The sequence below is a fragment of the Myzus persicae genome, unplaced genomic scaffold (genome assembly GCF_001856785.1).
Source record: "Myzus persicae strain clone G006 unplaced genomic scaffold, MPER_G0061.0, whole genome shotgun sequence".
Classification (NCBI taxonomy): Eukaryota; Metazoa; Arthropoda; class Insecta; order Hemiptera; family Aphididae; genus Myzus; species Myzus persicae.
This window is the reverse complement of record NW_019100825.1, coordinates 109,534-124,927: the sequence shown is the minus strand read 5'-3', so window position 1 is coordinate 124,927 and position 15,394 is coordinate 109,534. Positions and strand designations below refer to the sequence as shown.

The 15,394-nt window shown below is 25.6% G+C and overlaps 1 protein-coding gene across 2 annotated transcripts in view; it reads left to right on the top strand.

Annotated features, from left to right (window-relative positions):
- The window catches only part of LOC111026305 (whirlin), a 36,238-nt gene that overhangs the window by 16,718 nt on the left and 4,126 nt on the right, over window positions 1-15,394 (top strand). Inside the window, exons 8-15 of one of the 2 annotated variants that reach the window (XM_022304358.1) lie at window positions 810-996; window positions 1,771-1,878; window positions 1,965-2,086; window positions 3,093-3,189; window positions 3,260-3,379; window positions 10,608-10,688; window positions 12,510-12,638; window positions 13,966-14,088. In XM_022304358.1, the coding sequence (XP_022160050.1) occupies window positions 810-996; window positions 1,771-1,878; window positions 1,965-2,086; window positions 3,093-3,189; window positions 3,260-3,379; window positions 10,608-10,688; window positions 12,510-12,638; window positions 13,966-14,088 (967 nt within the window). The remainder of the gene's footprint in view (window positions 1-809; window positions 997-1,770; window positions 1,879-1,964; window positions 2,087-3,092; window positions 3,190-3,259; window positions 3,380-10,607; window positions 10,689-12,509; window positions 12,639-13,965; window positions 14,089-15,394) is intronic. The other variant, XM_022304359.1, reaches the window with a different exon arrangement.

Below are 15,394 nucleotides of genomic sequence, written 5' to 3'. Positions count from 1 at the left end.
CATAGATATTTAACAAAACTAAATTATTACTAAATATCTACAGACATTCCCAATACATTTATAAGTATACCAATTAAGTCAGTACTAATATAAACAAACCCAAATAAACATATATATTTTTTTTAATAATAAACAGGTTATTTATCATTTTTGGTCATTTGAAGTATCAGTAGTTATTACACATTTCTTGATGTTAAATGATAAAAAATATAAGATTTAAATAGTAAAACTACACTTTAAAGCTATGGCCTGGGATAGTCCCCAGGACAGAACTTAAAATATAAAAATACATGATATTTTTACAAAAATGTTATACCTAAGAGTCCGTAAATAATTATTATAGTTGACTAGTTGAGTGTCATAACAACTGTAATAGTGCGCGAACAATTTCATATATTTTTGTTTGGAAATCAATTTCAGCTATCAATCTAATTATCAATACTAATTAGGTACATTAAGAGCAATTAATAAAATGTCGGTGAAGTTGTATGTCTTACTATGTAAAAAGTATTAAAGTATAATAATATATTATTATAATTGTATGAAATTTACGAATAAAAACACCAAATAGTAAATAATAATCACATCATATAAAAAACACATTTTATAGTAATAATACTCTTATAAATATATAGTTTAGGCATACTTATATTCCAATACATAACAAAGAATAATTATTTTAAAAATTAACGATTATTAGTTACAAAAATATAAGATTTTTTCAATATTTCCTTTCTAGAAAATTACTTATTTTAACAATAAGAATGAATCCGAACGTATTATTCTTAACATGGCAATATTAATTTTAGTGCAGACGGTGCTTTGAAGTTAGGGACATCTGCTGCATCTCAAATGGTAGAGGAAAAGGCTCGAATTTTGCTGACGAAAAATGAATTTAATACTTTGCGGTATTATTTGGACGAGTATTCATGTTCTCGAATGTCTATTGACGCATTTATAACTATACTTTTTGAATTGCTCAATACAACTGATAAGGTGAACAAAAATCAATGACTGACATATTATAAAAATCACACTTTTGTTATAGAAAAACATTAAGGGGCCCGGTGCCGGTTTTTCAAATTTTTCGCAATTCCATAAAATTTGAAAATATTTTATATTTTTGTAGTCAATTTAATTATAATAATTGTCCACTAATCTACTGCTCGTTACCTATTTACAGCGAGGGGAGGGGTTGGTTATACCGTGTATTATATTTTTTTTTAATGGCTTCACAGGAAAAGTTCTCAGCCCGTGTAGAATTTTCGGATTTTGATAACTATTTTTTTTATGTAAAAGATGAAGACTTTCTGTACAGATCGCATTGAACTCAGATTTTTTATTTATTTTAAATAATGGTAAAAAAATAATTTGTAAAATAAGCATAGAATTGTTTTATTTTTAAAGACATTTTATAAAATTTGAGATTAAAATACAAAAAACAGAGTTCAACGAGCTCTATGGAATATTACATTCTATAGTTAAAAAAAATTATCAAATTTGGTGAATTCTACAAGACGGGATGATTATTCCCGTTGTGTGTATTTTTGTAAACAAAATGACATTGGCACCGGGCACCTTGAAAATAGATTAAAATAAAAAAGGAAAATGGAACATTTTAAACACATACTGATATGACGACGTACGTATTCATTATTTTTAATTTCAACCATATTTGTACAGTTATTTGTGTTTAAATTGATCCCTACTACCCGAGTTATCTCACATTAAAGTGGTTATGATTGCATTAATAACGGTCTGGTTTTTTAGTTTACGCTGTTGACGGAATTGCGCGAACTAATAGGTCCCTCGGATCGAGACCGTTTTGATCAATTGGTATATAGAAGAGGACGGGAATCCAGAAAAACACACTCCCGAGTAAGAATGTCAATAACAATTATAATAAGCTTAACTTAAAGGGAAAAAATGCCTATTCTATTCTATTGCACACTTGTATATTTCAGAAACTTGATGGTTTTAATACAAATATATCCGGAGGCCAAAGTAAAGGATTTGATTTTCCTAATGAAAATTCTGGGATGGATATTGGGACTACCGAGTATTCAAATTCAAATTATAGGACTAGGTATACTAATAGTTAATACGTGAAAGATTCGTGTACTCTGTATTAAGTTGACGTTAACACCTCGTTTTAAGATAATTATTAAAAATTAAATGTATTTTATGAAATCAAACACGAGGCAAATTATTCTGTGGTTTCTGTTATTAACGGTTGGACTTATTCAAAAGTATATTAAAAGTATATTAGTAGAAATAACACAATTGTATTTAAAATGTCTAAAACCTTAGATTGAGAATTATTATAATCAATATTTTGAATAATTAAATTAAAAATTCTAAACGTTACAAAACAATCGTACTTTGACAGGAAATAATATAATTATATAGCTCACATACGACATACTATGTATAACAATTGTTTAATAACAATCAAAATGCATTAAAACTTATTTATATATCGTTTTGATTTAGTTAATTTTTAAAGATCATAAATAGTCTAATTTCATTTTTGTATTTATTGTATTTGTAAAATTACCACATTCATGGTCATCCAACAATACTGTAGTATTTTTAAATTGAAAATATTTTTTAGATAACATTCTTTTTATTTTCATTTATCTAAAACAGTCATGGCATTTACTATTTTTATATTTTTTATATTTTTGATAACAAAGGATTTCAGTTATTCATTTATAAGATTGAACTCGTGTTAGATTTATTATACCTATTATATAACTATTTTAATACCTATTTAATAAGTTATGACTATTAAAATACAGTTTTAGAAAAATTATTTAAATAGGTACTATATAGGTTTAATAATTTAATAACTTAAAAAGACTTGTAGAACCTTTGGTTATGCTTATGTTATGCAAAATACATTTTACCCATCATTCTATGTATATTATTTTATTTACAAATAAATATATTCATTCATATTCATGTCTTTTAGTAGCTTTTGCGTCAACGATAAATTATTATATTGTTACCAATACAAAAACCTATAGGTATTAGAGTATCAGTATTTATTCTGTTAAAATATTGTAACTTTACCATTGTTTCGTTTTTAGTAATGATAGAAAATCTGAAGGAAAACATTCTCCGATGAAAACTGACGAACAATCTCATAGAGATATGGAAGTGGAAGAATTTGAATTTAGCCATCAAGTAAGTTACAAAAAAATGTTATAATAACTACTGTTATAGATTCCTTTGATCCTTATAATTATTTATTTAGGATTATGGTGACTTGGAAACTGAGCTTTTACCAAGAAAATATCATAACGATTTGATTGATGTTGGTTATACGCATCGAAATTCAGGCATTTATGATGAATCTAATATGACTAGGTCATCGGTAAAGTACAAAATCATAAAATTATTATTTTTTTAACATTAGAAATTCAATCGTCTGAAATTATGTACCTATAAATTCCATTAATGTCAGAGTGTAAAATTTTAAAGAACAACTTGAATATGTACCTTTAGTCGGACCAACTAGTTTTTTATAACTATTAACTTCAGTTTTTAATAAAAAAAATTGAGATTTTGGTATTCCACTGCAATATAAGTACACTAGATACATATCATTTATCATGTTTAGTAATACTAAACTGTATGTTAGTCATCTTAGGTACCTTCTAATTTAATATTGGTAAATTCTATCAATCACAATATATTGATGTAGTTCATTCTATTTAAAAACACAATTTAAATTTGAAAAGCCACATTTATATAATATTATATAATATAGGTACCTGGTACATATTATAAAGCCACAGTAATATATATATATATTTATATATATAGATTATAGTGTAGAAATAATTTAACTTTTATGTATCATACAAAAATAAGATGATACTTATCCATTCAATTTGGTTAAAATATACCTATGTTGTTTTAATCTTGAAAATATTGTAGTTTTAATACAACAGTGTCTTAGAAAATAATTAATGCAATAATTCTATAATAAAATAGTATTATTAGTCTTATAGAATTATATTTATAAGGTACCTATATACCTTATATCTTATTGTAACATTGTTGTCTCGGTGATTATTCTCTTTGTTTTCTACTGAACCATCACAACACTCCAACTCCTAATAATAATACATTACTTGCTTCGGTTTGTTGTAAAAATGATCCACCTCATTAAAAATGAACACTGTTATATATTTAAGTGATTATGTATTTTGTTGTCATTACCATAGACCATAAATGACTATTTATGACTATTGTTATAAAACTTTTTAGTATGCATGGGAGAAATAATTTAATACAAAATTATCCATAATTTTTATTATTTTTTAATTATTTATCAAGCATAAATTAGTTGTTTTACTTAGAAAATCCTATACTTAAAATAACAATATTTCATTTAGAAAATAACAGTTTTTCTTTTTTTTTATCATCATTTATCATATTATAATATTATATTATATATTGATGTAATTATTAGTTATTACCTACATACTTATGCAATTACTTATAAAAATTTGACCTATATAAATATTATAACTTTTTAATAGAAATTATTTTATGAATAATTACTTTAGTATATTGTAGACATAACTTTTAAGCTTATGTTTAGTGAATAACTTAAAAAAGATGATATTTTTCAAGTGTAGATACTTGAAAATTCACCTATTATATTTGCTAATTTTTCATAATTTAGGTATCAAATTGTTTAGTATGCTACCATCACCAAAAATGTATTTTAGTATGTTACCTACATTTTATGCAATATAATACAATAAGGACAACAGACTAGGTATGTATAATAAAAATTTAAAATTAAGATAAATAACATGATTTTATAGTCTGATAGGATATGGTCTGATTTATAATATTTAGATAGCTTGTGTTGTATAATGCAACTATATTTGTGTTGTGATTGTAAGGGTAATTTATTTTTGAGAGATATTTATTGGTATATTTATAATATTATTTATTCAAAATCAAAAAAAATAGTTTTTGAATGAAAGAAAGTTTTTACCAAAAAATAATACATGTTACAAAGTAGGTACCTAATACATGTAGTGTGTATGCCACTGTATAATGTAGATTTGGATGAATATGCCTAAAGTTATCACAAAAGAGACTAGGTTGGAAATGCCATTAAAATAACTTAACTGAAATGTAGAAAAAGATATTTTCAATGTTTGACAATTTTGTTTTTTAAATATAATTCAATTAAGAAGAATAATTAAATGTTTACGTATTACGTTAAGAACAGCAAGGTACTCAGTTTATGTGAAACAGGACTGATTTGGTGTTAGTCTTGTTTAACTCCAGTTGTCAAAAATAGACATTTAATAGTACTCTAGACACTAGTATTATAGACTGGGGTAATCTGTGTCATGTTGAGTATGTTCCATGTTTGATAAACGGAAAAAAATAAGTGGTCGAGGATTGATATTGAAAATTGGGTTATCGCGACTACCTTGATGTCGAACTCCTGCTGCAATGCACATCTTTATAAGTATAGTGATATATAATTTTAAAAAAAGTAAGAGTTTAATAATACAAACAATATAATTAGTAATTACAAACAAATAAGATTAAAATTTATAAAATAAGTAAGGTTAGTAACACATTGGACTGGTCTTCATAGGTCATTATGAGTATTCCTCCACATGAATTCTGCCAAGTAGGATTTTAAATGGTGACTTGCTGTACCTCTATGACGTTTGTTTCTCCATTTCGCTATTTCTACATTATCTTGTATTGTGTATTATGCCCGCCAGTAATCAGAGTAAATTGTCGTCCTTTTTTCTATGTTTTGATGTATTTTAGACATCAAAGTAGCAGAAAACCAATCAGGAACTCCTATTAAAAATGTATCATTTGTTTCACGATTGTAACGACACTAGAAAAAATAGAATTAGAGTGGGCACCGGCGTGCGGTAGTCATTATAATCCATATGTGGCGGATGGTAGTCGAGATAACCCATAAGTACTGAAAATTGATTAATTCAAATTTCAGGCAAAAAATAAATATGTAATAAATAGACGATTTGCTTGGGTAAATAGAGCATTAAGTCTTTTCCCGCTTAGATTTTATCTCAAATGTCAATTCTAACTCTGAAAATAATAATATTGATAATAAAAATTATGGACAGCATGTCGAAGGATCCTGCCAATTCTGGGTCTATGCTGATGAGGTCACAGAGCAAATATTTTTATTGTTGATAAACAAAATATAACAGTAATGTATGTACAAGTGAACAGAAGTAAAAAGTCTTCAAATTATTTTGAAAAAAATAAAAAAATTACAATGATGCATTCAGACCAATGAAAAGAGTTTAATAGTTTAGCTAATTTTGGTTTTGGGTACATAATCTTATGGAGACAAATTAAGTAAAAATAATATGAAATTAGAGTTAAAAATTAAAAGTCGATACATTTCTTTTTAAAAACAATCAAAGAAAGAATGGTGATAATCAGTGAACTCACAGAATATATTCAGGCCATTTTGACGTGATGTCAAAGTGACCAAGATTTAATTTTCAAATTTTCAAATTATTATTATGAAGAAATAATGAATTAATGTAAACATATAAGGTAAGACATTATTATAATTATTATTGATTTTATTAATATTAAACTAAATTGAATTTGAAGTAGGTAGCATTTCTGATGTAGGTAGCATACTAAATGAGTAAGTTCTGTAATCCATGTTGCATGTAACTTATTAATTCAAAAAAACTAAATAAATATTACCACCAAGAAAATCAAATTTAAATCTTAGTTTTTTGAATCAATTTATCAAAATAGACAAAAGTAATATTCAATAGGCATAATTGTTTAGCCATGAAAATATTATATAATTATAGAATACATAGAATATAGTTACGATATAATAAAGGCCATTAGTATGAGAAATAATTTTCTTGTAGCTACAAGTTTCTGTTACTACTATCCATGTATAAAATGATGATCAAAAATATTATTTTAAAATTTTAATTTACCATAATACTTTTAAATTATTCATGAATAAACACATAATACATATTTAATCAAAATTCACTTTTAATGATTTATCTGTTTGTGTACGATATATCTGATTTAATAGGTAGACAATTACTTGGCTACAACTCGATTGAGCACAGAAGTAATTATATTGTCAGAATCCGAAAAAAAATTTAAAATATTTAAAAAAACATTACTGAGCACAATAAACTTTTGCAACTTTGCCATACTTTATATCTTATAATTGTTGTAAGTTTAATCAGTGTTTGGAAAGTTCCTTATGAAAAGGAATTCGTTTCGTTCTCTGTTCTTTTTTTTTAAAAAGAATTGGTCCTGTTCCTTGTTACTTAAAAAAATTCTTTCATTTGTTGTTCCTTTGGAAAATGAACTCGTTCATTTTTAGTTCCAAATAAAATAAAAATTCTTATTTAATCATCAATGGTTTTTTTTCATACATATACTAAGGTACTTAATTTTTTGATTATACTTATACATATCTACAAGTATTTTTATAATTTACTATTTAATTTAAGAATATAATATTGAACATAATTTTTTTTTATTCATCTATATTTATTATTTTTTAAACAGTATTAATTAATATTATATTATACGATTAACATCATTACTCATAACGATTACTAATTGGCAAAAGTCACTAAAAAAAAATATTTTAATTCAAATTATTTACATATCTGTGTAAATTGGAACTCGAAAGGAACAACAAATATTCCTTATTTTTCCTCGAAACAAAAGAACTTGTTCATTTTCTCGTTCTTTTTTATAAAAAGAATTTGTTCCAAGAATACGTTCCTTCCAAATAATGGGTATAATGTATGCAGTGTTAACCTTAATATTAATATTTAATATGATGCTCATGCACATAAAACACGCCAATATATATTTTAGTATTATAAAAAAAGTCAGTAACAAACGTTAGTCGTGAAGCGTTTTTTGGTGAAAACGATCTATTGCAAAACGGACAAGCACCTCTCTCCCCGCTCCCCCAAAAAAAGACCACATTCATAATATTTTGTTTGGATAACACCACGAATTTCACGCTTAACTCGTCTGTGTTTTTTCACCGTTGGAACTAATTACAGGAACTATGTTCAGCGTCATCGTTGGTCCATATAATATAGGGATAAAAATACAATAAATTCTTCTCTTATTTCCATGATGTGTCATATGTAAATATAAAATTATATTTTTTTTTTATATACGCGACTCGTTATCGTATATTATTTTAATTTAAAATCAAGCTATAAGATAATTTTTATTTCCAGTTAAATCAGAAGCCAAAACTCTTTCCCCCTACAAGCTAAAATTACGGTAGTGTGGTGCATGATAAATGATTTACGTTTATATATGTGCAATAATTGCAAAATTTTTAATAAGTGCCATTCTTTCGTTGGTCAGAGGATATTTTTTTCTAACTTTAAAACGTAGAAAAATCATCTAGCTTAAATATTTGTTTATTTATAATTCACTTTGTGATTTCTTAATACTTGAGATTTTAATACAAGGTTGCTTAAATCATAATATATTTTTAATAAGAATATTGAATATATTTTGAAAATTTCAAATTATTTTTATAAGCCCTTTGATTTCGAAAAGTCAATATACAAAAATCTATATCAGATAGTTTATTCAGTCATTTTTTTCGAATGCCATGATTTATTATTGCTATTAAATACATTATTTAGTAATAATAATAAGACACTGGGCACGATGCGTCTGTGCCGAGGCGATCGGACAATTCTTTATGGTCTTGTCTTGGCTTTTATGATATTATTTTAAACAACATGATCGATCATAACATTATTTTCTAAGATTATTAAATTTTTTTTAAAGACATATTTTCTGAAATAAATTAAATACTAACTTGGTCATTTACCAATGGTAAATATTATGTTATAACATAACAAACTGTTTAAAAATATTAAATAATAAAATTGTGTAAATCTTCTTGTAAAACCTTGGAGTTTTTTTTAGTTAGTGTACCTTAATGTAATATTTTTGACTTAACTTCTAAATCCTAATATTTATTATTCCTAGTATTTATGACCTTTTTTTATTTTGCATAACTATTTTTAAAATCTCCTGAATTATAATGGATAAGAAAAATTTAATTTTTGTCTTTAACTAATATTATAAAGTTTTACTGTAAAGTTGGATGACTCATGGCCCACTGTATTAATTTCCAATGTTTGTGGTTTATCACGTACATTTATAATTTATAATTTATGTGTATGTATTAGATTTTACAAATGTAGTAGGTTCTATATCATGTATGATTAAATGTTAAAGTTGTGAATAATAGGTGGGTATGATATTACTGTGTAGTAAATTTGGAACACTTTTTTTATGTATTTAAATCTTCTCTTCAATATTTTTTGAAATCAACCACTCATGTATCTAATATTGAAATATCAATAGTTAAAACAATAGTTGTTGGAAACTTCAAAATAATAATGTTTAATTTTGTACTTAACTGGGTAGTTAAAAGGTCAGCCGAAAATAGCTGTGCTCAATTGGGTATCACCTGGGTACTTAAAACAATTTAAATCATTAATAATTATTATAAATTATGAAAATGTCACTAGTTGATCGTGCATCGTTAAAATATTAAGAAGAAACACATATACAATATTATAATGCGCAATATTATTTAATGATAAATTATTTGACCACAGTAAAATTTTTTGTTTTCAATATAGATCTAAAATTGTTTTTAAATAAGTAGTTGAAAAATGAAATTATGTATAAAAAAAATTGTATACCTAAATGGCTAAATAAGTAATATTTCTATAAATTATAAAATAATTAAATAATAATTTTAATTAGGGAATAACTAAAAATGTATTTTTATTTAATATGTTTCATCATTTGATGTATATTTATTTTATTGTACTGTATAATATTTAATAGGTAATAACATAATAAATCTATCAATAATATTTAGTCATTTGGATATTTACTTAGGTATACCTTATTTTTTTATTCTTAATTCTTAGTCTTCGTTGTTATCTTGTTATAGTGCATACAATCTCGAGTATATAATATTGTAGGTAGTTAGTTGATTAAAAAAAAAAAAAAAATAGATTAGCTTTAATTAGGTAAATACTATACTGTGTATTGTGTGGAAGTGCATTTGTCAGTACCTAAAGTATCCCTATACTCTCCTATCAACATTAACAACTTACACGAAGTACATATCGTTATTTTCATCAGTTAGATTCACTTTTTATCACCTAAAATTAATGAAAAGTATTATTATATAACATTCAGTAATCTGATGGAAAAAAAACAAAAACTCATAGTTATATACATTATATATATTCACACCTTCTTTGTTAAAATAAAACAGTTGTTATTTATATACATTCACTGGTTAAATTGGTCTTGAGTAGCGTTTTCATTTTTATTTATAACAGTTCAATTTGATTGAAAAATATAATTTTTATAAATTAGTACACAAATTCGACAAAAAAAAAAAAAAATACTTGAATAAACGATGAAATATGCAAATTAATTACATACAGTTGTATTGCTACTTAATTATAGGTACTTTTTAAATTTTACGCAAATAACATTGCTGATGCTTTCAGAGTGGATACTTGGAGGGACTGCGATCCCACTTAGGGGGATGGACCCAAAAATTGAAATCCTGGTACTATGGAAGTTCTCTAGTAAGTTTCAGTTGATGTTTCAGTTCCATTTAGTTTTTGTATGTGAACCAAGTAGTTAGATATGTTTTCTTTAGTTTTGGTACACCGTCTTCTATTTTCATCTTTAACTAGAATTTTACCTTATATTATCTTGTTTACTGTTCTGTGTTTATATGTTTTATTTAGTTGATCTATAATTCATTTTAGAGCTTCTAAAGAACTGTAGTTTCAATTTATATTCCTTATCTATCTATACCTTACAAACTTTTCATATAACAAACCTTCAAATTAAAAATTCGGCATGTCTTATAATCCTTTAGTGTTTCAGCTACTTAAGACCATATTCCAAAATGACATAGGTAAATAATTTTTGTAAATACCCTGTAAGTGCACTTCAGAGTTAAAATACAGAAATGGCTTTTATTAATTTAATCACTTTATCACGAATATATATATTTTTCTTAATCATCGGTATATTTATTTTGTACTTAATAAAATATGGCTTTTCTAAACTTAATATTAATATGGTTTTTATTTTAAATAAGCAGGGTCCATGAAGTAAGTATCATTTTGCTCTAACATAGGTCAAAGACCAAAATATTGATACTTTTTTATTGCAGCCCTTATAAATAGAACCTCAAATCAAATCTTACATTTTTGCCTGTAAGATTAAAAGTTACAAATAATTGCAAACATTATATAAATAAAAATATATTATAATTATTTAAATTGTATATATAATCGTAATATTGTGTAGTAGGTAGTAGGTAAATAAGTAATGATATTAGTATAATATTTTGAGGTTATTTATTTAGTTTTTGAAATCTCAGGATTATTTTTGATATTTTTTTTGCTTAGTAAACCTTCAGAATTAACAAATATAACAGTGCTTATATTAAGCATGAGTAGTTGTTGCTATAATTGTATGTTTTATACAAATACAAACTAACTTAATCCATAGATTCATTATTTATTATTCACATTTATACATCTACACATCACATTTTTAGTTTTGTCATCTGAAATTAAAAATATGTTTAACCATTAAATACCAATTTAATTTATTTAACTTATTTCAATGTATGTAGTTTTAATTATAGGTATTCACTTCAATTTTGAACTAGGCAATTAATAATAATAATGTACAGTAATTATAACTATAACTATAATTATTATAACCTAGTAGTTACTAAAATTTGATGAATAAACAAATATTCTGGAAAAAAAAAGCGAATGCGTCTTTTATTCGTATAAAGATAATTTAGGTATAATATCATTGATTATACTAGTATTTATAATCAAAATCAATGATATTATGTAGAGACATTTTTATTACATACTTTATGGTACAATTATAGATAATGTGTGTAATTAAACATGGGTATCTTTTAACTCAAAGCAACTAAATAAAATTGTATAGAAAAATGTATATTTATTCTTGTTACTCCATTAATAATCAAATTTGTAATACTAAGTAGGAACAGAAACGATCCTTGGATTTAAATGTATAAATTGGAGTGTAACCAAAAAAAAACCACCAAGTTGACAAGTTGTAACTATAACATAAAAGAAAAGTTTAACACTGCCAATTTTTTTTTAACAATATTAGTTTTTTGAGATATGATGATACAACATTTCTGTTATGACAGTAATTAAAAATAGAAGGAGCCACAAGCTTTAGTGTTATTTTATGTTGTTTTTGTTTTAATAGCGAGACGAACAAAAAGTGATTTATAATTAATTTATGCGTGATCGTCTCGAATTATTATAACATTAACAAGGCTAGGCAATGATATTTTAATAAATTATAATTATTAATGAAACAAAATCAAATTTTTAAAGCAATTATCAAACAAACATGGGCGGTCATATGATGGTAAAAATGAACTGCTGGATGAGGACGGAAGTTATCGGAGAGAAAGTGGTTTTATAGAATCATCATGTTCAAATAATATACAAAACGAATCTCAGGTAATTTTGAATATATATTTAAACTATTATTTGACATAGGTATATTAAATTTGAACTATTAAAAACTAAAGTATAAAATTATATTAGTATAACGTATTTATTTTATATTTAAGATATTTAGGTATAGGTACTGCTTACATGAAATTATTCCGATATTGGTTATTTATGGGGATGGATGAATCGGAAATTCGGAAATCCAAATAATATATAATATAGTAAATAAGATTTAATCTGATTTATTAATCATATATTATACATTGTAATATATAATATTTATATTCAACTTATGTGGGATTTTGTAATGTAGAATATAGGATGTGAAATGAGGAATTATATAAATTCAAAAGCAGTAGGTAATAATAGATCAAAAACAAATCATTATATTTTTGAAAGTAGTATACCGCGTATGGACAAGGCTAATGTAGAATGTTTCATAAACATGGACCATAGATAACTTAATTAAAATATTTATGTATTCTATATATATACTCCGAGTCCGATTTAAGTATGAAACACAATATTTGGCATAAGCGTACCCTGGCTGAGGTGACAAGCAGCGTGAACTGCCGTTTCTTCGTGCAGATTATAATGCGTTTTGAGTGGGTAAGTACTAAAATGTGTTGCTCGATATTAAGACGCGCCGGCACCATGATTACACTATGTACACCAAATCTCTAAATCGAAAGGATATAACTGATAACAACAAAAAAAGATATGAAAATAGAAATTCAATTCCGACCATGTTTATGAAACGGCCTACATAAATTCTGAATGGGGCGATGAATTCTTTGATTTTTCGATGATATGTATTATTTTTTTTTGCTGATCAATTTTTTCTACTCAATCTCCATGTTTATTATAATAAATGAATTAATAAATTTAAGTATGAATTTAAATTATTAACAATTTTATAAATTTTTTTAACAGTTTAAGTGGCCAATCACCGTGCCACACCAAGCCTCACTCATATTACCTATACCTATTTTTTAAATATACCTACACATTTTTCTATTTATGTTTTTAAAACTCTTTGAAATAATAAATAGAATAATTATAGGTTTGATAAATGTGTGTATTTATTATTTCATATACTTATAATTAGTATAATATACAAATTAGTTTTAATCAGATGTTAAAGTAGTATAAACAGTATTATATAGCAAATAGTATAACAAAAAAAAACTGGTGAATGCATTTAATTGTAATATCAACATCAATCGAGGTCTAAATTCTCACGTGAATCATCCTAATCTTGAAATATTAATTTTCAAAACATATTTATAAAACCACTTATATTTGATTCATTTTTTTGTGTTTCAATTTAAAGATAATGTTAGACCAACAAGGCAATCTTCGTATAATTGTTAAAAAAATCAAGCCATTGCTCGGGATTGCAATTGAAGGTGGAATCAATACAAAACATCTACTTCCGAGGATAATAAATATACACGTAAGTATTTAATGCATGTACAGATGTAGTAGAATAAGTCTAGGCACCTATAAGGCTATAGATCTTATATTTAGAGCAGAGATAGAGGTGTCGAAATAGATACGTAGGTAAATAGGTACGCTACCCAGTGGTCTTACAACAATAATATATTGCTGTAGGAAAATTTCGGTAGGTAAGACTGTTAATGGTGTAGCCGTGTAGGTAATATTATTAGTGTTAATAAGCTAGTAAAATAATATGATAATATAGGTACATTGAAATGAATAAAAACAAATTTCAATTTTTATTACTTATTTCTTAAAATTAATGTCAATGAAAAAATGTTTACTCTATCAAGAAACTTGAATGTTGAATTCAAGGTTCCTCATTATGTGTAGCGAAAAGGTTATTAGAAAAAAGAAAATAACAATAGGAAAATAAGTTGTTTCAGACAAGAAAATGACGTAATATGAAAATGAAAATACTTTAAGACTTGAATTTGTTAAAAATATTTTTTATAAATTTGTGTTCTGTTCATAATAAATAATGGTAATAATAATATATATATTATTATATATACAAACTAAATCATAGTTCAAATCTTCAAAATAGGTAACGCTCATATTTTTTTAAAAATAATTAATAATTGTTATACCTACTACACGAGGGAAAGTAGCATCCATAGCAATATGCAACCACAGTTTAATCATACATTCATACTACCAGTGGCGTACACATGGGGGGGGTTTGGATGTTCAACCCCCCCCCCCCCTTTAGTATTTTTTCAGTTTACGTAATTACATAAAAATGTATAATAAAAATGATGACAATTTAAAAAAAAATTAATAGTACTAATAAAAATAAATACAAAATTAAATTAAGGGAATTTCAGTGTTACCGTCACAATCGAGTTTCGATTAAAAATGTACGGCGAGACAGGCGCGGATCCAAGGGGGGGGCCAAGGGGCCATGGCCCCCCCCCCCGTAGACTGGTGGATTTTCTATTATATCTATTTTCGGCAGCCGATAAAATGTATTGTTTTGCCGATAGCGTTTCGGCCGTTTCCGTTTTCATCGTTCGCCGTCAAAAAGCTAATCTAATCTAATCGAATATTTAAACTTGTTTGATGCAATAAAATGTCTGGCTGTATGTAGTACCTATCTATTTTATTATTGACGATATTTATTGTGTAATGATAATTTGTTAGTTGACATATAGTTACGATACAATACGCACACAGCCGCTGTAACTGTCGATAATCAACATCAAACGTGTCACGTGTATAGTTGTATTATTATTTTATTAAAATGTCAAAGCGTAGTGCCG